The 23,461-nt window shown below is 46.9% G+C and overlaps 1 protein-coding gene and 1 pseudogene across 1 annotated transcript; both read left to right on the forward strand.

Moving 5' to 3' along the window:
* The first annotated feature begins 652 nt into the window (after nucleotides 1–652).
* On the forward strand, nucleotides 653–3,607 carry LOC117872442 (annotated as a pseudogene).
* A 9,385-nt stretch (nucleotides 3,608–12,992) lies between these two features.
* LOC117872450 (olfactory receptor 51G2-like) lies at nucleotides 12,993–13,874 on the forward strand. The gene has a single exon (XM_034760908.1). It carries the CDS (start codon nucleotides 12,993–12,995, stop codon nucleotides 13,872–13,874), a length of 882 nt encoding a protein of 293 aa, XP_034616799.1.
* Nucleotides 13,875–23,461: the final 9,587 nt, after the last annotated feature.

Consider the following 23,461-nt stretch of genomic DNA (forward strand, 5'->3'; position numbering starts at 1 on the left):
CAGGGAAAGAGGAGCTACTAGACTTTTGTTTGCCAAAAAGCGACTGCATGAGGGTTGAGACAAATATACAAATATTACAAACCAAACTTTCATGAGGTATATTGAAAGCCAGCAGCAGAGTTGGAATCTCTATAGGAAGGAGCAGTGGTAACTTTACTGCGTAATGGTTTTGGCTTTAGAAAGTATGTCAAAAGTACTCCTCATACTGTTTGCAATGGGTTTCTGCTATTAACTCTTTGTACAGTGAACTGTTGTATGATACTGTCTCCTGGTAACTGACCAGAAGCTGTTTCTAACACTTACATTCAGGGTCATGAACACAAACCCTCGGCAATACATGTAAAAGACTTTCCAAAAGGTCATGAGAGAACAAAACAGCTGGTCTGTGTTTCCCCAGAGTAGAGCTCAGGTGCTGGAAATGTGAGTGGAATAGTGGTTTATGTAATTTACGCCAAACATTTCTTACATGAGCATGGCTGAAGTAACTTGCACACACACCTGGACATTAGTGCAACACCAGTGTTTGAAGTATTCACCCATTTCCGATGCCAACACCTCCTCCACCCAGCTAAAGTAACTGTCTGTGTTAGCTGGTAATTTGCCTGATATCTACAGATGCTTGCATGGGGGAAAAGATGCAGGTCCTGGGAGGATGAAGAGAAGCCAGTAGGATGATTGAACTCTCTGGATTCCATCAACACTGGCTAGTTAAAGCCCTTCAGCTTCTCTTGGAGGAATTCTTGGGGGTCAGAATGTATCACTGGGGGCATTTGGTAGTGGAAAGTTAATGGAGACTTTTTCTGACTGAATTTATACATGTGAATCTGGAGTTACACTGTTGAAGTCAATGTTATTGAATTAAGCACCTGGCCCTAAGAATTTATCCCAAAAAACTGCAAAGGGGCAAGTGGCAGAATTTAAACACTCAGGAGTGGAGAAAATAAAAATATGTTTAATGAAACAATGAAACACATTTATAAATAGCTTTAATGCAAGACAGACAAATACCATTTTCACCATGCACTTGGCATGCGTTTACCCACATGCCGGCAAGTTAAAGAAGTATGGGCTGGATGAATGGACTGTAAGGTGGATAGAAAGCTGGCTAGATCACTGGGCTCAACGGGTAGTGATCAATGGCTCCATGTCTAGTTTGCAGCCGGTTTCAATCGGAGTGCCCCAAGGGTCAGTCCTGGGGCCGGTTTTGTTTAATATCTTTATTAATGATCTGGAGGATGGTGTGGACTGCACTCTCAGCAGGTTTGCAGATGATACTAAACTGGGAGGCGTGGTAGATACACTGGAGGGTAGGGATCGGATACAAAGGGACCTAGACAAATTAGAGGATTGGGCCAAAAAAAACCTGATGAGGTTCAACAAGGACAAGTGCAGAGTCCTGCACTTAGGACGGAAGAATCCTATGCACTGCTACAGACTAGGGACCGAATGGCTAGGTAGCAGTTCTGCAGAAAAGGACCTAGGGGTCACAGTGGACGAGAAGCTGGATATGAGTCAACAGTGTGCTCTTGTTGCCAAGAAGGCTAACGGCATTTTGGGCTGTATAAGTAGGGGCATTGCCAGCAGATCGAGGAACGTGATTGTTCCCCTTTATTCGACACTGGTGAGGCCTCATCTGGAGTACTGTGTCCAGTTTTGGACCCCACACTACAAGAAGGATGTGGAAAAATTGGAAAGAGTCCAGCGGAGGGCAACAAAAATGATTAGGGGTCTGGAGCACATGACTTATGAGGAGAGGTTGAGGGAACTGGGATTGTTTAGTCTCCAGAAGAGAAGAATGAGGGGGGATTTGATAGCTGCTTTCAACTACCTGAGGGGGGGTTCCAAAGAGGATTGAGCTCGGCTGTTCTCAGTGGTGGCAGATGACAGAACAAGGAGCAATGGTTTCAAGTTGCAGTGGGGGAGGTCTAGGTTGGATATTAGGAAACTCTATTTCACTAGGAGGGTGGTGAAGCACTGGAATGCATTACCTTGGGAGGTGGTGGAGTCTCCTTCCTTGGAGGTTTTTAAGGCCCGGCTTGACAAAGCCCTGGCTGGGATGATTTAGTTGGGAATTGGTCCTGCTTTGAGCAGGGGGTTGGACTAGATGACCTCTTGAGGTCCCTTCCAACCCTGATATTCTATGATTCTATGTCGTGATACAAAGGGCCACACTTAGAAAGTGGAAGGCCAGAAATCGAGTCTGTCTGAAGGTCACAATTGTAAAATCAAACAGTACTCAAGTAGTCTGTGGAACTCACAGTAAAATCTAATTACAGCAGCGAGGATTTTTTTTTTAATAAGTCTTGGAAGGGCTCTAAACCTTCCTGACTTACACCACAAATAATGTCTAAATATTGGGGCTCGGGGGGGGGGGGCGACTTTCCCTGGGAGCAGGTTATCTCATAGCTCCCAACTGCAGGGCTTCTTCCACCTTCATCTGCAGCATCTGGAACTGGCCACTGGATACTGGGCTAGATGAACGAGAGGTCTGATCCCATCTGCAAAGGCCTATTTTCCTAGCGATGCTGTTCTTGCTGATAATTTTTGAGCTCCTGCAAGTTGCTAGACCTGCACAGAGAGCAGAAATACATCTCATTAAATATCACGTAGTCTCCTTTTTTTTCCTTTCAGGAAGGAAAGTTGAAAACTCCTTGGACTTGCCCAGCACATTATGTCAGCTCTCAATGACACCAAATTCAAATCTGCAGTGTTCCTTCTCACCGGGATACCTGGGCAGGAAGACGTCCGTCTCTGGATCTCTATCCCCTTCTGCTTAGTTTATATTATTTCAATATTAGGAAATTCAGTCATTCTGTTCATTATAAAAACAGATCCAAGCCTCCATGAGCCCATGTACATTTTCCTTTCCATGTTGGCCGTCACAGACCTTGGCATATCAATAGCCACCATACCGACGATATTGGGCATATACTTGTTTAACTCTAGGGAGATCAGCCTCGATGCCTGTTTAGCCCAGCTGTTCTTCATCCCCGTGTTTCAATGCACTGAATCCTCCATCCTCTTGTTGATGGCCTTTGACCGCTTCTTCGCGATCCATAACCCGCTGAGATATGCTTCCATCTTAACCCTGCCGAGAATAGCCAAGATGGGACTGGTGGCTGTGCTAAGAGCGATGGTCATAATACTTCCACTTCCCTTTCTCCTGAAGCGGTTCCAATACTGTCGAGCCAATGTCCTCTCCCATTCCTACTGTGTGCACCGGGAGGTCATGAACATGGCTTGTTCGGATATCACAGTCAACATCATCTATGGATTGTTTACTAAACTCTTAACAATGGGGTTAGACTCGCTGCTCATCTTCCTCTCTTATGTGATGATCCTCAAAACAGTGCTGAGCATCGCGTCCCATGAGGAGTGCCTGAGGGCCCTGAACACCTGCATCTCCCACCTCTGTGCGATCCTGCTTTTCTATTCACCAGACCTCGGCCTGGTTATGATAGACAGATTTGGAAATAGCTCTTCCCCCTTGCTTCGTATTATCCTGAGCTACATCTCCCTGCTGCTCCCACCCCTGATGAACCCAATTGTGTACAGCGTGAAAAGCAAACTCCTTCGTGCAAAGATCATCAGGGTGTTCATCAAGTAAAAGTTCAGTTCATCACCCAGCTCCAGTGCTGGTGACATGGGAGACGAAAAACATGGGCCCCTTATTCCATCCTGCACCCTTACATCTGAGATGACATGAGCTACTGATCTCCTCAATGTAGAGAGCGGTTTTCACATGGTCCGAGGCCTGGAGCAATGGTAGAGCGGCTGGTGAGAGATGACAGTGAACTGGGGGAAGGAGACCAAGGCAGGCAGCAGCATTTAAAATGTGACTATGTTCATGGAAAGCCAGGGGACTGGTGGGATGTTGGCCCATAAGGAGCCATATTGGTGGCTGCTCCAACCTCAGAATTTCTCTGAGACAGTCAATAAAGAGAAGGGATGTGGATGTTGTTTCCCATTACCGTCTCTGGCTAAACATCCCCAGGGCATAAAAAAAGCTGCAGAGCTGTTGTGCTGTTGCTGTCCTGGCCCTTCCTGAGTGCTCTGGGTGCTGCGTGATCCATGGGGGCTGCATCCGCTGTGGACAGAGGCTATTCATGGGGCACAGACATCCACCTTTCCCCTATGCCCTCAACCAACTAATTTTGACTGTGTCTTGTCAGAAACATGATTAACGCCAGAGCGCCAGGAGAAGCCATTTAGGCAGTCCCTCTGACACACATGAGTCCTGGCAAGAGACTTAGGTCCAGGTTCCCGCCCTGGCCCCTCGGTTTGTGCTTCCCGAGCGGCTTGCAAAGGGGTGGAAACAATCCTCAGCTCCCCCACACAGGCACAGCGAGCTCCCAGCCCAACCTAGCCCAGCCCATTCACTGTAGGTGACCATCTTTTCAAAAGACAAAAGTGGGACACATGCAGGAGCTCCATACTTTGTGTGACCCCAGCCACTACTCCTCCTCTTCCCCTGAGGCTCCACCCCCCTCTCTATGGCAGAAGCCAGAGCTGGGACATGGTAAGAGCTGCCCAGGGAACCAGCGCCACTGTGCGGAGCCCCAGACCCTCCTCCTGCCCTGGCCTAGGGCTTGGGTCCCAAGAGAAGCCCCTAACCTATATTCCCACCCCCCTGAATATAGAACCCAAGGAATGTGGTGAGTCTGGAGTTCCCCACAGCAGCCTGGGCTCCTGGGACAGCTCTTAGCCCTGGCTCCTGGCTGTCTAGGGGATAGAGCCTCAGGGAAAGAGGAGGAGCAGGGGGCAGGGACTCAGGGAAAGAGGAGCAGCGGGGGTTACATCAAGCCTGAACCAAGTCCTCTCACGGATCACTAACTGGTTAAAAGATAGGAAACAAAGGGTAGGAATAAATGGTCAGTTTTCAGAACGGAGAGGGGTAAATAGTGGTGTCTCCCAGGGGTCTGTACTGAGACCAGTGCTGTTCAACATATTGGAGACACTGTATGGATTTTTTTTTGCGGGGGGCACATTAGGATATTATGAATACTAGTATTTTAAAATTGCAATGAATTCTGACAGATCTGCCATGTAAGGTATCTGCAGAAATGTTATAATTAGCCAGGTATGATCATCTCAAATGTATGTGTTCCTATTACCTCTGCATTGTAAGTTATAGGTTTGGTATGTCTGTGCTGTGCATCTCGGTGACAGTCCCAGAGAGATTGGCATTAGCACTGCCTAGACTGCTTGATGACCCCTCAAGAGACATTGTCTATACAATTGACCCATTGAGAGAAGGCAAGGGATACACCTTATTATTCAGCAGGGCATGCAGGGGCAAACCTATGGACAGAACTCTAAGGCTTCCAGGCAATGTGCTGGGCAGTTTGTGTTGGGAACAAAGGAAGCACAGGCTGCATGGCAAAAGACTATAAAAGGCAGCTGCATCTTCTCCATTTTGTCTTCACTCCTGCTTCTTGTCTTCACTCCTGCTTCTTGTCTTCATTCCTGCTTCTTACCTTTGTATTAAGCTTTTTACAAACAAAGTTTTGAATTAAGGACTGAGTGACCCATTCAAGCTGTGGATGTGTTCCAGCGGGACTTGCAAGCCAGCAAACTCACCAATACTGCTAGGAACCTGATGGACATTGAAGACTTTGTATATATGTGGCTATTTCAGCATTTAACATCTCTCTTCTTGTACTTTTTTTTCCCCTTAAAATAAACCTTTAGTTTTACACACCAAAGGATTGGCTGGCAGCATGGTATTTTGGTAAGATCCAAACGTATACTGACCTGGTGATATGGCTGACCCTTTGGGGTCAGAAGAACATTTTGTGTATGTGCACAGAGTTTTTTAAATAACTTCTCACTGTACTGCACCAAGGTCCTGACTGGGAGCCAGAGACTGGAATGCAATAAAGGGGGCTGTGTGATTTCTTTTTTGCATCTTGATAACCAGTGTGGGGGATCAGAAGCACAATTTGTGACTGGTTGGGGAGTTTAACTTTAGTGTTACCCACCAGTCTTGGGAGCATCTGCTCTCCCTTTTGCAGCCTGCCCTGACCTAGGCATTTCCAGTGAGGGCTCCCAGACACACCAGGTCACAATATTCATAAATGGTCTCGAAAAAGGGGTAAAAAGTGAGGTGGCAACATTTGCAGATGATACAAAACTACTCAATATACATAAGTCCAAAGCAGATTACAAAGAGTTACAAAGGGATCTCCCAAACCTGGGTGACTGGACAATAAAATGGCAGATGAAATTCAGATTTGATAAATGCAAAGTAAAGCACACTGGAAAACATATTCCCAATGATACATACCAAATGATGGGATTGAAAGATAGAGAGCTTGGAGTCGTTGTGGATAGTTCTCTGAAAACATCCTCTCCATGTGCAGCGGCAGTCAAAAAACTGAACAGAACGTTGGGAACCATTAGGAAAGAGATAGATAATAAGACAGAAAATATCAATACTGTGTGCAGTTCTCGTTGCCGCATAGCAAAAAAGATATATTTGAATTGGAAAAAGGACAGAGAAGGGAAATAAAAATGTTTAGGGGTATGAACAGCTTCTATATGAACACAGATTAAGAAGACTGGGACTATTCATCTTGAAAAAGAGACGACTAAGGGAGGATATGATAGAGGTCTATGAAATCAACAGCGGTGTGGAGAAAGTGAAGAAGGAAGTGATATTTACCCCTTTATAAGAGCCAGGGGCCACCTAATGAAGTTAATAGGCAGCAGGTTTAAAATAAACAAAAGAAAGTACTTTTTCACACAGCACACAGTCAAGCTGTGGAACACATTGCCAAGGAAGGTTATGAAGGCCAAAACTATAAAAGGTTCATGGAGGATAGGTCCATAAATAGCTATTAGCTGAGATAGTCAGGGACGCAGCCCCATGCTCTGGGTGAATCTAAACCTTTGAGTACCAGAAGCTGGGTGCAGATGACAAGGGAAGGATCACTTAATATATGCTCTGTTTTTTTCTTTTCCTCTGAAGCATCCTCACTGTCCACTGTCAAAAGACCAGAAAATGGGCTAAATAGACCATTACTCTGAAACAATATGGCCGTTCTTATGTTCTTGAATTGTTCCAGTGACGGATGGGCTGCTGCAGACAAGCCTTCTCCAGGGGATCCTCTGTTATAGAGCTAGCGTAGATACCATAGCAGACGTCCAAGGCCTGCTGAGTGTGGGAGGCTGATATGGGTGAGTGCTGCCCCCTAGGGGTGAGGTCCTGTAGCAGGAGTCACAGACGTTCATGGTTTGAGCTAAACATGGGCTGAAAAACAGAATTCCCCCAACAATTTTTTGGACCCAAACAAAATGTTTCCTTTTCAGTCATAATGCTGCCCAGCTGCAGCTGCCTGGATCCCCAGGAGAAATTGGAAGCTTTTCATCCTCCTATTCCTCATAATGTAAATTAAGGTTTCACTGACCGAGTCTATGGCTGCACTCTGGAAACGCAAATGTCTAAACCTCCGAACCAGTCTGCAGCTAGGGTATTGTGCCCATCTGATACTCTAACCAGCCTTCCCATCTATGTGCAGCCCCCTCCCATCTATACAATGCTCCTTCAGCAGGTCCTGCGGGCAGTGGCTAGTGTGACAGGCCCTGGTAGCACATCTCTGATGAGCCTGTACTAGCAGGGAGCTGGAGAGGGTCCTAGAGCAGTTGTGGAGGAAAGGTGGGTGTGTGGGTCTACCTACCAGTGGATCACTGAGATTTGTGCCTAACTTGTGGGATCCCTGGGTCCCGGGTTCCCCTTTTCATTCCTCAGGGAGAATTGTAGGACTGGAAGGGACTGCAAGAAGCCATCTAGTCCAGACCTCTGAGCTCATAGCAGAACTATCTAGACCATCCCTGACAGGGATTTGTCTAACATGATCTTAAAAATCTCAAATCGTGGAGATTCCACTACCTCCCTGGGCAATAAAGATCCAAGGGAAATTTCCATGTAGGGAGCCTTGTGGAATCTCCTTTCCCTGACCTGCACCCTTGGTTTGTTATGCAGGAAAGGGGGCTGCTGGGGAGAAATCTGGTCATATATTATTTGTTATTAATTATTAATTATTATTATTATTATATTTTCTTTCAGCAAGATCACAGCTCTGAGAGCATCATCGTTACCACTCAGCCGCCCCCGAGGTAGCCATGTCACTAATCAGAACCATACGAACAGTGATGACAAGCCCGGATTCCAGAAATAGAGCCTGCAGCAGGTTTTGTGCTGCAGTCGAGTTGGGTAGCATCACCACACATCCCCTATGATTTGGCCTCCTGAAGTTTGCCATTGCCTGTGACGGGGTTGAAGTTGGTGTACAGAAAGCCAAGCAGCTGAGGGTTCCTGATGGCCAGGTGGTCCCAAGGGAGTGTGTAAACATGCTTCATAAAGGCAGTTCTCTCCCTAACTGAACAGATACTGCCTGCTGCCCGTGCAACCTCTCCGATGACTCCTTGTCTTTTATGGTGAAGACTTCTGGTGTCAGTAGCTCCATGTCTAGCAGGAATTAGGTACGTTGGCAGGTTTCACTATCCTTAAAATGCGAAGTGAAGGGGAAAGGCTGCAAGTTGTGTCCATTTGCATTCGTTCTGTGCAGCGATAGGAAACTCAGCTGGGCTGTTGGGGTGACTCAGTGAAGGGGCTGGAGGGCAGGCAGCACTAAGTAGCTAGGTAGCTCCCCTGCATCTGCCCACACTCCACGGTGGGTCATTCAGTCTACACAGAAACCTGATATTCAAAGCAAGCTCGGAGTGTTAAAACCCCAATGGCCCGTGTCAGGATTTCTCAAGGGGTCCCATTTCTAGAGGTTCCATATGCTCTGGGCCCGTTCCTGCCAGGGGCTGAGCGATAGAAGACCCCATGGAATATCAGTGACTACTTCCCAAATCGCCTCAGGTTTATTTCCTTCTGGAAATTTAATCAGCAAATACATTTTCAAAGGTCTGATTCTCTGGTTTAATTGTAAATGCAGGGATTCAGATCTGTGTTGCTGTGTGGTAATAGGTCCGAAGAGGCATATTTCTGTTTCCTGATTGGCTGCGGGCTCCAGCCTTTCTTCCCTGTAGAGACCACTCAGAGTTACAGGGCTAATGGCATCTCTGCCCCCTCTCTGATGTCCAAGAGCCAGATTTCAGGCCTCATAGCCTTCCCTCTAATGGGGTGAAATCCCTCTATTCTCCCACCCTCAGACTGGGCCCTGGGGTACCGCACACTGCAGGTCAGCTGTGCTTACTGAGCTGGTCCAAGTGGGTCTGGCACCTGTGTTTCTTCTCTCTGGGAGTCTGTGAGTACTGGTGAGATGAATGACCAGCCACCCTTCTTAAACCAGAATGTTGTTTAATCTGAACAGCAGGAATAAGGTGTAATATGGGAGAATGAGAGGGTTTTCAATCAACAGTCTGTACACCTCTCTGACCCTAAGCCTTCCCGCTCTGACAGGGACGCAGGGAGGCCGAAGGCCTTATGACTTCCCCAGCATTGTCTGTGCCTTTCAGTCTGAAGAGATTCTCACAACAGCTGCCCCAGCTCAGGACAGACTCCCAGTACTGGCAAAACAAGCTGTGTGATGTGGCTAGAGACCAGAAATAGGCTCTTCCCAGCTTGTAGCTCCAGTGTCATCTCTCAATCTCCCTGAAGTGGTTACTGAGCGATGGCTTTTCTTGAGCTATTACTTCCCTTCCTGCTTGTTTTCCAGAAGCCTGCTGCTAAATTAAGAAGAGCCAAACTGGTTTCACCCAATACAGCCATAACACAAACATGCTAATAGTTAACCCGAACTAGCCATAACATAAACATTCCAAGAAATGGGTTTAACATACACACTCATTATGGCAGCTCAGCTCCATTTCTGTCCCAATACCATTCCCGTTTGCTATGGATTTTATGAATACAGGTCATAGGCAGTCAGAGAGCAATACACTACTTTCATTTGGGAAATGAAGTTCCATATGCATTTGACTTTTAAATGCACTTCCTGAAAACCTGCCTTATGCCTGAAAAACAGATGCTGGGTTTACTATGTTCTAGAGAGTTAGACCCCAGGTAATTAATGTTTTCTACACTGATCCCACTGCCTGTTACCACTCCAGATAGAGGCTACAGATGATAGAACCTGAGGAGAACCAGTCAGCTATTAACTCAGGGACAGAGGAGCTACTAGACTTTTGTTCGCTGACAAGTGATTGACTGAAGGGTGAGATGTTTTGATCTTTTCAGGTTCGGGAGAAATCCACATGACATACATGTAACCCTTCTGCCAGACGTAGCGGGCAGCAACCAGAGCCAGTTTCAATATCTAGGGGTTCCTTTTCAATAATACAACAAAGAAGAGGGCCGAGCTCTCACCCAGTAACCAGGGGACATTACACACCACTCCTGGGCACATCTGAGAGGCAATACTTCCTTCTCACAAGCACAGAGTCCGAGTGTAGAAAAGAAACTTTTAATAAAAGGAGAGAAGTCTCCCGACATTAATTAGAGAAAATTACACAAGCAGGATTCATAATCCTACAACTGTGTGCAGGACACATCTTCTGCCTCATGCTCTTGAGTTCTACAACCCAAGTTCCTTTACTGTGCCCACACCCCACTCATTGTGGTTGTCCTTGGTCAGTGAGGGCCTGGAGCTCAGAGGTGCATCATTCACCTACCACCCTCCATCTGATCACTTGTTCTGGCTGGCCACCCCGCCAGCCATGGCTCCTCTCTGCTGGCTGCCCCACCAGCCACTTGCTCTACTCTAGTCAGTTGACTGTCAGAAACCTTCTGCTGCCATCTGCCTCTCTCCTGTGACCTCTGCACGTCTCTCTCTTAGTGACTGATAGCTCTTTGTGACTGTCAGCTTGTAGAAGGCTGGGCAGAAATGCTTTTCTACCACCAGTGATTGCAGCTCTTATTTCAGCACGTACAGTAAAAAAAAGGCTCCCAATGGAGTTTATTCAGCTCTATCTTTGAATGGTGGGTAGGAACAGATTAAACCATACCAGGGACCCTAAAAGAGAGCCCACAACTCCTGCTTGGGATACCTGTCCTCACCCCTCTTACTTCCACAGGGCTCTGGCATTCGAGCCCCTGGCTTAATGAGGTACTTTCAGCTGAAGGTGACCACCTCATTTGGGACAGGTTGAGCACACTTTTGCTCCCCTTTATTCATACAATAAAGACAACAACATTAATAACAGTATTTCACTACCCCTGGATTCAGTGCTAAGGGATTTGTACACCAGCCAAAGTTGAACACTTTGAGCAACACCTCTCTATCTACTGATATCTAGGGAGCGTATGTGTGTTCATGTAAATACAGTTTGCTCCTCAAGTCTCTCCCCCTTCCTGGTAGTTGTCAGAGGAGAGTTCATTCAGACCCTGTTTACATATGCTACTTTTTAAATCCCACTCTAACCTGAGAAATCTTCTCTGAAAGAAGATTTTTTAGGCCAAAACATTTCATTGTAATACAATTACAAACCAAGCTTTCATGAGTTGCATGAATATTGAAATCCAGCAGCAGAGTTGTTGGAATCTCCACAGGAAGGAGCAGTGGTAACTTTACGACTTAATGGCTTAAGCTTTAGAAAGTATATCAGAAGTACTCCACAAACTGTTTGTAATGGGTTTGTGCTATTAACTCTTTTTTCTGTGAACAGTTGTATGATTCTATCCCCAGAAGCTTTTTCTAACACTTATATTCAGAGTCATGAACACAATCCTACTGCAATACCTGTGCAAGACATTCCAAAAAGTCATGAGAAACCAGAAGCGCTAGTCTGTGTTTCAGCAAATAGAGCTGAGGTGCAGGAAAGGGCCCTGTAATATTGGTTGTATGCAATTTATTCTCATCACCTCTTACACAAGAATGACTGAAGTAACTTGCACATTCAACTGGATATTAGTGCAAATCTAGCATTTACACTATTCACTCATTTGTGACACAAACCCCTCCTCAGCTTAGCTGAAGTAACTGTCTATGTTACCTTGTAACTTGCCAGATATCTACAGACCATTGCATGGGGAGAGGATTTAGGTACTGTGAGGATGAAAAGAAGCGTATCAATTATAAAACTTGCTGGATTCAATCAACGCTGGGCATGCAAAACACTTCATTTTCTCTTGAAAGGATTCTTGGGGGTCAGAGTATATCACCTGGGGCATTTGCTAAGGGAAAGTTAATAGACCCTTGTTCTGATTGAATGTAGACATGTAAATCTAAAGTGATGCTGTTGAAGTCACTGTTATAGAATTAAGCACCCGGACCTAAGAATTTATCCCCCCAAAACTGCAAAGGGGCAATGGCATCATTTAAACTCTCAGGAGAGGAGAAAATTATACTATATATGTGTGTGTGTGTATAATAAGGCAATGATACACACTTATAAATAATTTGAATGTAGGACACATAAATACCATTTTCACCATGCACTTGTCATGCGTTTATCCACATGCCATAATACAAAGGGCCAGACACAGAAGTGGAGGGCCAGAAAGGGTGTGTTTATGAGGGTCACAATTGTAAAATCACACAGTGCTCAAATAGGCTGTGGAACTCACCATCAAAAGATATCACAGGGGCCAAGAGCTTAGCAGAATTCAAAGAGTGGCGGGCTGATTATATGGAAATTCCAATTACAGTAGTGAGACTTTTAAAAAAAAAAAAAGTAATGTAAGGGCTCTAAACCTTCCTGGTTTATGTCACAAAATATGTCTAACTAGTTTGTGCCAGTGAAAAATTTTCCTTCAGAGCTGCCTATTGCAGGGTTTCTTCCACCTTCCACTGAAACATCTGGAGCTGGCCACTGGATACTGGGCTCGATGGACTGCAGGTCTGATCCAGTCTGGCAATGCCTATTTTCCTGTTGTTGCTGTAAATCCAAGACTATGTATTTGCTGATCTTCCTTGAACTCCTGGGAGTCTCTTGATTTCCACTGAGAGCAGAAAAATGTCTCGTTAAATATCAACTAGTCTCCTGTTCTTTTTCCTTTTAGGAGGGAGAGTTCAAAACTCCTGGGACCTGCCCAGTACATTATGTCGGCTGTCAATGACACCAAATTGAACTCTGCAGTGTTCCTTCTGACCGGGCTACCTGGGCAGGAAGACGTCCATCTCTGGATCTCTATCCCCTTCTGCTTAGTATATGTTCTTTCAGTAGTAGGAAATTCAGTCATTCTGTTCATTATAAAAACAGATCCAAGCCTCCATGAGCCCATGTACATTTTCCTTTCCATGTTGGCCATCACAGACCTTGGCATATCAATAACCACCATACTGACGATACTGGGCATATATTTGTTTAACTCTAGGGAGATCAGCCTTGATGCCTGTTTTGCCCAGCTGTTCTTCATCCACTCGCTGTCATTCATTGAATCCTCCATTCTCTTGTTGATGGCCTTTGACCACTTTGTCGCGATCTTTAACCCACTGAGATATGCTTCCATCTTAACTCTTCAGAGAATAGCCAAGATGGGACTGGTGTCTGTGTTAAGAGGCTTTGTCCTAACATTCCCACTCCCCTTTCTCTTGAAGCAGTTCCAATACTGTCGAGCCAATGTTCTCTCCCATTCCTACTGCCTGAACCAGGAGGTCATGAAGCTGGCTTGTTCAGATATCATAGTCAACAGCATCTATGGCTTGTTTATTACACTTTTAATGGTGGGCTTGGACTTGCTACTCTTCTTCCTCTCTTATGTGACGATCCTCAAAACAGTGCTGAAAGTCGCCTCCCCCACAGAGTGCCTGAGGGCCCTGAACACCTGCGTCTCCCACCTCTGTGCTGTTGTGCTCTTTTACGCACCAGAGATCAGCTTTTCTCTGTTACACAGATTTGGGAAGGGCTGTCCTCCATTGCTTCAAATTCTCCTGGGCTACGTCTACCTGCTACTCCCACCTCTGGTGAATCCAATTGCATAAAAAGCAAACACCTTCGAGCAAGGATAATCAGGGTGTTTGTCAAGTGATGGGTCAGTTCATCACCCGGGGCCAGCGCTGGTTACATGGCAGATGAAAACCAGGGGCCGCCCATTCCATTCTGGACCCTTACATCCGAGATGACATAAGCAATTGATCTCCACTCTGCAGAGAGAGGCTCAGGCAGGATCTAAGGCCTGGAAAAATGGGATAGGGGCTGTTCCTGCTTCCTGGTGAGGGAGGACAGTGCACTTGGGGAAGGTGACCAAGGCAGACAGCAGCATTTAAAAAATTACTATGTTCCTGGAGCGACTGGGAATGGTTGGGTGTTGGCCAATAAAGAGCTGTATCAGCGGTTGGAGCAGTCTTGATACAGTCAATAAGGAGACGGGATGTGGATGTTGTTTCGCATTATAACTGGCCCATCACTGGCCCATCTCTGGTTAAACATCCAGGGGCCACGAAAAAAGGTGCCGATCTTCTTTGGCAGTTTCAGTCCTGGCCCTTCCTGAGCGCTCTGGATGCTGTGTGATCCATGGGGCTGCATCAGCTGTGGACACGGGCTATTGAAGGGGCACAGACACCCACCCTCCCCTTACCCCCTTAGCCAAGTCCTAATGACTGAGTCATGTCTGAGACATGATTAACACCAGCAGCCCAGGATAAGCCATTCACACCGCCCTCCCCACACACTCTGTTTGTGGCTCTGCACACAGCACACCTGCTGAAACCACTACTCATGTAGGCAGAGCTGAACATGTGAGTGAGGGTCTGACACACAGGAATCCTGGTAAGAGACTAAGGCCCAGATTCCCAGGGGGGGGGCAAGTGGGGCAATTTGCCCCAAGCCCCTGGTCCCACAGGGACCCCGCGGAGTAACTGAAGGGGCCCCCCACCGCCAAAATGCCACCAAAGACCTGGACCGCTGCCGGGGGAGTGAAAGCACCGTAGCTCCCCCGCTTTGCCCCAGACCTCCTGAATCCTCTGGGCGTCCTTGTTCTGCTCCCCTCCGTTTGCCCTGCTGCAGGGTTGAAATGGTCCTCAACTCCCCCACAGCAGCCCAGCTAGCTCCTATCCCAGCCCAGCCCATTCAGTGTAGGGTGACCACCTTTTCAAAAGCAAAAGCAGATCATATGCAGGATCCACATCCCCGCATTGACCCCGTTCCTGCTCCTCTTCTTCCCCTGAGGCCCCTTCCTCTGCCCCATCCCTTCCTCCAAACCCCACCTCCTGCTCCTCCTCTTTATCTGAGCTCCGCCCCCTCTCCAGGACCAAGGTCAGAGAGCAGTTGCCCTAAGAGCTGCCCAGGGATCCAGAGCCACTGCCCAGGGATCCAGAGCCTCCTCCTGCCATGCGCAAGTGGCTAGGGGCCCGAAAAGCAGCCCCCAGCCTGTGACTCTGCCCCCTAGGATGCATCCCCTAGGAGATGTTGGAGAGTTTGAGGCTCTCCACAGAGGCCTGGGCTTCCAGGGCAGCTCTTACCACAGCCCAGCTCTGGCCTGGCCAGGGAGCAGAACCTCAGGGGTAGTGGAGGAGCAGGGGAAGGGCCTAGTAGGAAGTGATGGGGACAGGGGTCAGGGTGTCAGGGAAAGAGATTGGGCAGCGGATGTTGCAAGCCTGAACCCAGGCTGACCCCAGCCAGCAGGGTGGCGGGGGGCTCTTGAGTAAAGGAGGAGGATCGGGCTGGGGGGTTGGACACCTTCTGTTTTGGAGAAGACTGAATAAATGCGACCCCACAAAGGGGGCTCTTGTTTTAAGTATCCAAGGCTGAGAGTCAGTTATTGCAAGGACCTTAGAGGGAAGGGCAGGGCCTGTGCAGGGACCAAGGAATCACTCTGGGGTGGCCCCTGTGTGCAGGAACTTGGCCCGAGTGTGCCATGCTCTTGGAAGCCGTTACCGCTGGGTGGAATTCCACCCAACCCCCAGGCTGCTCTAAACTCTGCTGAGGCAGGGGGACAACAAGCCAGTGAATCAAACCTCTGTAACTAGCTACTTGCTTTCCCTGATCGCTGAGTCCATCCAGGCCTGTCACCCCTGTGTAACCATGTGCCATTGGCTCTCTCTGAGCCTCTGCACAGGTGAGTAATAACCCTGCTCTGTCTCACTAGGGAGCCACATGAGACCCTAAGATCAGGGTGTGCCTCTACTTCCCATATTCTTCATAGAAATAGTTATAAGATGATTATAGCATATCTAGGATATATTTTATGCAAGATGAATCATGTAAGGTATCACTGGAAAGATTATGATTTACTGACTATAATTATCCTATTTGTATGCATGTATCATTTCTGTCTCTGAAGTTAGGAATATTGACTAGGTAACATTTACAACTGTGTTTACACCTGGAGAACACCCTCCAGATATTACACAATCAGCCTGGATTGGCCATTAGGGAGAAAAATAGGAGTTTGAACATGCTAATCTCCCACCTTCCTGAGAAGCTTCCTGGGATGCTGTTTTGAAACTGTAGTTTCATGTGATCATATCACCTGGTACTGAACTCCAGTTAATATTTTTCCAAAAATACGGGGTTGGGCTCAAACTTGAAAAAAAGCATTCCTGTCCTGTCTAAATCCTATATGTAACCCTTCTGCCCATGTGAGATGGCAGGAACAAGGGCCGGGTTCAGTATTTAGGGGTTCCGTTTCAATAACGCAATGCAAAACCGGCTCAAGCCCCCACCCAGTGACCTGGGACAATTACATACCACCCCCCTGGGCGCCTCTAAGAGGCAATACTTCCCCTCTCGCAAGCACGAAGTCTGAGTGTAGCAGAAAATGTTTAATAACATGAGGTAAACGACATCAGCATTAAATTGGGAAAACACCACAAACCATAAGCAAAAGACCACTCCCCAAACTCCAACACCCCAAAAGTCTCTTGAGTCCAGCAACCCAAAAATCACCCATAAGTCCAACAACCCAAAAGTTTCTGTCCCTGGTCAGTGCAGCCCCAGAGTTCAAAAGCTTATCTGCAGAGTCTTCTATTCCCCCCCCCCCCACACCCCAGGTGGGAACGGGGGGGAGAAAGGGGCACACACGGCATTAAGTGGCACCTTACTTGGTCCGAGGCTGACTGCCCCGCCTCTCCATGGGGTTCTGCTGCAGCCTTCACCACAATCCGCTCCACTCCACCAGCTGCTCCGCTAGCCATCCCGCAAACTGCTCTGCTCACCACCTCTTGGGCCACACCATTGCTCAGCTCTGCTAGCAATAAATCTTCAGGCTCCCCCACTAGTTAACACAGCACTCAGTGATTTCAGCCCTTAGTGATTTCAGCTTGTAGTAGGTGAGCCCCAGTGCAGGTGCACTATTGGCCCAAACTGAAGTCAGCATAGCAGCCTGTAATTAGACTCTTAGGCCAGGTCTACACTAATCCCCTAATTTGAACTAAGGTACCCAACTTCAGGTACATGAATAACGTAGCTGAAGTTCGAAGTACCTTAGTTTGAACTTACCTCGGTCCACACGCGGCAGGCAGGCTCCCCCCTCGACTCCATGGTATTCCTCTCATCTAGCAGGAGTACCGCAGTCGACGGCGAGCACTTCCTGGTTTGACTTATCACGGCCCGACAAGATGCAATAAGTCAAACCCAGAAGCTCGATCGCTTACCGCCAAACTACCGGGTAAGTGTAGACCTATCATTAATGGAATCAAAATTAGCTCTGTTATTCAACAGTGGCGAGAGAAGGTGGTGCAATTGGTGTTTCAGGCCCTCAAAAGGGGCCCATACCATCAGGTATAAACACCTGTTCCCAGCCTTTCTCCATTCACTGGGGGGTTTGTAACCCATGCCCCTTGTCTAGCGAGTGCTACTTAGGTAGTGGTGAGTCCCTCTGTCATACAACAGTTACACTGGCCTTGATTCACAGAATCAGGGTAACAAAACTTTATTCTTCCTGCCCCAATAACCGAGAAACTGAGGATCCCACGCCAGCCAAAGTAACCACTTTCAGTTGCTGTCGGCTCAAGCTAGTGCCTATGCAAACAAGATCAGCCCCGGAATTCTTTTCCACACTCGCCATAATTCACCATCAGATGTCAGGGTAGAGCTCATCCTGACTCTGCTTACATCTATAAGGCATAGAATTGAGTTATTCAGGGTCAGTTTTTCACAGAAGCCCTTCCCAAGATGACTGCTGAAAACACCTAAGAATGATCTGGGGAAGAAAGGACTGGACTCAGGCTAGAAGGTGTCTGGCCTGTGAAAGGAATACCTGGAATTCTACGCTGCAAGCAAGAGCAGGTTGTCTTCAAGAAACTCTGCAACCTGCTTAAAACACCATTTAGGGATATAAATTATTACTTGTAGCCAGTTTGTTTAGTGTATTAAGCTTAGTTTGGGTGTTTGTTTTATTTGCTCAGTAATCCAATTTGATCTGTTTGCTGTCACTTATAATCACTGAAATCTATCTTTTTGTACTTAATAAGCTTGTTTTTGTTTATTCTAAAACCCAGTTTGTGGAATTCATAACGGACAAGGGGTGCTGTGCGTATATTCCTCCACATTCAGGGAGGGAGTGCTGGACAGTTCTCTGTGAAGCGCAGGACAATACAATTTTGGGTTTACACTCCTGATGGGGTGTGTATTTCAGCACCGGGCAGTTCCTGACCTGAGTCTTTCTATGCAGAGCTGATTTCAGTGTCTGTGGCTTTCTCCAGCTGGATGTGTCCCTACCCGTGTGTGTGTGCTGGAGGAGCTCAGCAGGACAGTGTAAGAGAGCCCAGGCTGGTGGAACAGGTGGGCTCAATGATACCCCAGTACATCAGGTGGCACCCCAGAGGAGGGAGAAGTCTGTCACAAAGGGCTATCTCAGGGTTCCAAAGAGCAACACCTCTGACATTTGTCTATAAGAGACTTCTTACCTTGTATCACGGACACAGCTGAGCACTATGGTGCCTGGCCCCAGGCTCAGACAAATTTCAGCAAAGGCTCTTTCCACAAAAAAGGGGCAAACAGATGGGAAGATGCTCTCAGAGACACAGGGAGCTGATTGCTCTGGTCAGAAGCACCCAAAGGGAAGCGACTGATGTGTCCCATCAGATGTTCTTGGTGATAAGTGTTTAGTATAGATGGGATGTTGTTCCCAGCTCGAAGAGTGGGAAAATTGTGAGATTCCCCCCAAGACAAGATAGAACCTGGTTTAGAGGATAAAGAAACCATATATCCCAGTGTCAAGGCTGATTCCCCATTCAGGCACTTCGAGTGCAGAAGGTGGGGGCCTGCAAGGACTTTACAAAATGAATACTTGCCACTCCAGACTTGACTTGTATTAAACTTCCAAGGTTACAGATCCCCCTGGCCTTGGTTAGTAGTGCTGCCACTACCAAGTGCAGAACCCCTTGGAGAGCCCAGGAAGGTGCCATTGGGAATTACTTCCTCTTGGGTACCCTCCAGCAGTTTCACCTCCCCTCTGGGCAAGAGCTGTGAAAAGGAAAAAGAAAAAGGAATCAGCTGTTGCTACCAGCTAACTGAAAAACAGGTACACAGACCTCTTAAGATACAGAAATCCAATTATGTTCTTAAAAAAGGTAAATGTTATTTAAAAAGATAGAAAGAAAACATATCTGGAAAATCAGACTGTTGCTAGATATTAAAAGAGCAACTGCAAGGATTAAATACCAAGAGTGGCTTTCTTGGGGTCCAGCTTAAAGGTTACAAAACACAAGCCCAAAATAAAGAGATAAACCCGATCACGTCTAACTAAACATTTCCTAATCTACGTACATATCTGGGGTTCCAAATGAGTAGTTTCGAGGTATGATGCTGATGATTTTTCATACCTGGCCCAAGCCTTACAGCATACCTACTGCTCTCTGTGTCTCTTCAGCCGGGAGAACAACAACACAGACAAAGAGGAAGGCTTTTTTTTCCCAATTTTAAAAGTTTCTAGTCTTCCCATTGGATCTTTTGACCAGGTGCCAACTCACTTCCTCTTACCTAAACATTTCAGTGAGACTTAACCCTTTACAGGTAAGGCAAGTAGAGAACAGCTACTGAGAAGGATTTTTATAGCTAACTGACTGGTCGGGTTTCCATAAAAGGGATGTTACCCCCCACCCCCACTCATTTAGCACATCCGATTTTACTGTGAGAATCCCAATTCTTCTTGGGTAACATATATACTTGTTCAGTGCCAATCAGCATTCAGAGTAGCAACTTTTTCAAGTTGCATCCAAGATAAAGATCCACCCAGGACAATAATTCACGGAATTTAAGGCCAGAAAGTACCATTAGATCATCCCGTCTGACCTCCTGTATATCACGGACAGCAGAATTTCACCCAGTTACCCCTGTATCCAGCCCAATGACTTGTATTTGACTAATGCATAACTTGTGTTCCTCTAAAGCATATCTTCCAGAAAGGCATCCAGTCTTCATTTTTAGATATCAGGAGACTCCACCACCTTCCTTGGCTGTTTGTTCCACTGTTAAAAATGTGTGCCTCATTTCCAAATTTAATTTGACTGGCTTCCGTTTCCAGCCATTGGCTCTTGTTATACCTTTCCCTTCTAGATTAAAGAGCCCATTAGTACCTGGTGTTGTGTCCCTGTGACGGTGCTTGTACACTATGATCAAGTCAGCTCTCAGTGTTTTGCAGATTTAGCTCTTCAAGTCTCTCACTGTCCAGCATTTTCTCCAGCCCTCCAATCATTTTGTGGCTTTTTTCTGCATTCTCTCCAATTTTTCAATCTGGGCACCGGATCTGGATTCAGTATTCCAACATTGGTCTCACCAATGCTGTATACAGAAGTGAGATCACCACCTACCTTCTACTCACTACACCCCTGTTTATACAGTCAAGGATAAGTTGCAAACAACAAAGGAGGAGAAAGACTGGGGTTTATTTGTCAGTCCCAGGAATCAGGATGACTGTGAGCTACCAATGTGATGCAGCAGTGAACAAGGCACATAAGATCCTAGAATGTGTCAGGCAAGATAGGACAATATGAATATCCTTATAGAAGGTGCTGGTGGGACCTACTCTGGCAAACTGTGTAAGATTCTGGTCACTCGTATTCAAGAAAGAAGAATTCAGACGGGACCAAGGGAGGGGAAGGGCTCCTGGGATGGGCAGGGGAATGGAGGGCCTGTCTTACATGGAGACTGAAAGAGCTTGGCTGGTTTAGCCTAACAAAATGCAGGTTGAGTGGGGATTGGATTGCTCTATAAATATGTGATGTGAGGTGTCTATGGAAAAGTTATGGTTTGGTGACTATAATTATTCTATTTGTATGAATATGTATAATTTTTGTATATGGAGTTATTCATATTGACCATGTATCTGTATTTCAAATGTGCTTGCATCTGGGTAAGACGCACAAAGCTTTTCTCACAGTCTGCCAGCACACTGTGAATAGCCTATTCCAATTGAATGACCCATCAACAAAGACAATGGGCCATGGGGAAAGCTTGTCTTCACCTGATGAACTGTCCTGGGACATTCATTCAGCCCATGAATAATGGCTGCCATGACTCATGGAAGCATGCAAGGGCATTTGACTAGATCACATGATACTGAACTCCATTTTGGTGCCTGTATTTTTCCATAAACTGGGCTGGGAACTTGGTTTGGAACATAGTAGTCAAGGAAAACCAAGAAATGGTAGGTAAATTGTATAATGGCTGACAGGGGTCAGGCTGGAGACTCTTGCCTATATGCTCGGGGTCTTACTGATCGCCATATTTGGGGTCGGGAAGGAATTTTCCTCCAGGGCAGATTGGCTGAGCCTCTGGAGGTTTTTCGCCTTCCTCCGCAGCATGGGGCAGGGATCTCTAGCAGGAGGGTTTCTGCCGATTGAAGTCACCTAAAACAGGATTGGAGACTTCAACAGCAGAGTCCAGGGAAGGGGTAGGGACGGTTTTATGGCCTGCAGCATGCAGGGGGTCAGACCAGATGATCATAATGGTCCCTTCTGACCTTAAAGTCTATGAGTCTATGAGTCTATGAGTTCCGGTCATATAGTCACTGGGTGGGGAACCTGAACTCTTCCAACCACCCCTTAGTGATGAGGCCTGTCATTAGCACAGTCCCCTTCGACAGGGGAGTTCTGGGCCACTCCTGCAGCTTGGCAGCAATAGGGGGAATCAGGACGTGATTTCAGAGAGAGAAGGATCTGGAGAACGTTGCCTGGTCAGACAGAGTCCTGCTGGGCTGTTCCTCACTCTGATCCTGACCCTCACCCCATCAATGAGCACTGAGAGCCGCTCTAGCGCTCGAGATAGACCTCACACCCTGCATCCAAATTTCCATCATCACCAAGCTTGGAGGTAGCTGGATCTGGGGTAGGAGTTGTTTGAGTCCAATAGAAAGTTAGGCACAGGCACTTGGATCTGGGCATGGGTTACAACCCTTTCTATTAAGAATCTGCATGGCCTTGCTTAGCTGGTGTGTGCACATCTCATGCCTGAGGAAGAGGAGGGGACCCTTTGAGCTGTTACTCAGGAACCAGTGACTCTGCGAGCTCATCACTGCTATATCCGGCTATCTGTGGTGTAACCCTGTTCCTTACAACAGGAGGCTCTGTAGCCCATTGCAGAGGGAAACAGTGTATCTGCCATAGATGGACTGTGTGACTAGAAATGTCCACTAACGAACTCTCAGTGCTCTGATTTTTGGGTGCAGCCAGCAGTGCCAGCTCCTGGGATTTCATTGGGAGTCTCACACTATTTCCTGTCTTTCTTAAAGCCCCAACTTCTGGGATCACGAGACTGATTTTAAAAGTTTATATAAAAAAACCTGAAGCAGATGCACCGCAAAGGCTGAGAAAACAAAGGCATATGAAAATGACCCCCACATTCATGTATTTTAAAATCCCATTATTTTTAAACTTATCTCATGATTTTTGGGGGTATGACTCATACTTGTTGAATAGGGCTGAGTGATACTGCATACCTAGTTCAACAGATACGCTCTCATTCAGCCACAAGGTGCTGGGCTCAACCCCAGAATTTGCTGAGTGAAATTCCCTGGTCTGTGTTTTGCAGAAACTCATACAGATGTCAGCAATAGACCTTTCTGTCCCTAATATCTGTGAACATGGGTACACAAAATCTGACATGTCCCAACTCACTGCACAATGGAAAATGTTCTCCTTGACCCTTCTCGGTCTCTCATTTCCCTGCTGTAATAATGCCAATATTTTCTTGGCAGTGAACAAGTTAAAAAGAAATGTGTCATCTATCGCCCAATGAGCTCTTGAGTGCCTTCAGCTTCCAGGACTGGTGCACTGTACTGGGAAATATTTGCAGACTGTGCAGCCCTTGTAGAGACAGGCACCAACTATGTGATATCCGTGGGGGTGCCGGACCCCCGCTCCACCACAGGCCCAGGCTCCACTCTGCCCCCATCTTGCCTCTTTCCACCTCCTCCTATGAAACTAACCCCACACTCGCTCCACCTTTACTTGTTTAAATTATCAGTTTCTTCTAAAACCTCTTTGATGGGTTGTCACCCCCAGAGTGCAGACTGGGATTCCATGGAACCCCTAACCATTCAGCTGGGCTGGCCTCTCTCACACTGATCAGCTGCTGACATAGCCAGCCTCTCCAGGCCCCGTTATCAGCCAACACAACAACAAGTGGC

The sequence above is a fragment of the Trachemys scripta genome, chromosome 1 (assembly GCF_013100865.1).
Source record: "Trachemys scripta elegans isolate TJP31775 chromosome 1, CAS_Tse_1.0, whole genome shotgun sequence".
Classification (NCBI taxonomy): Eukaryota; Metazoa; Chordata; order Testudines; family Emydidae; genus Trachemys; species Trachemys scripta.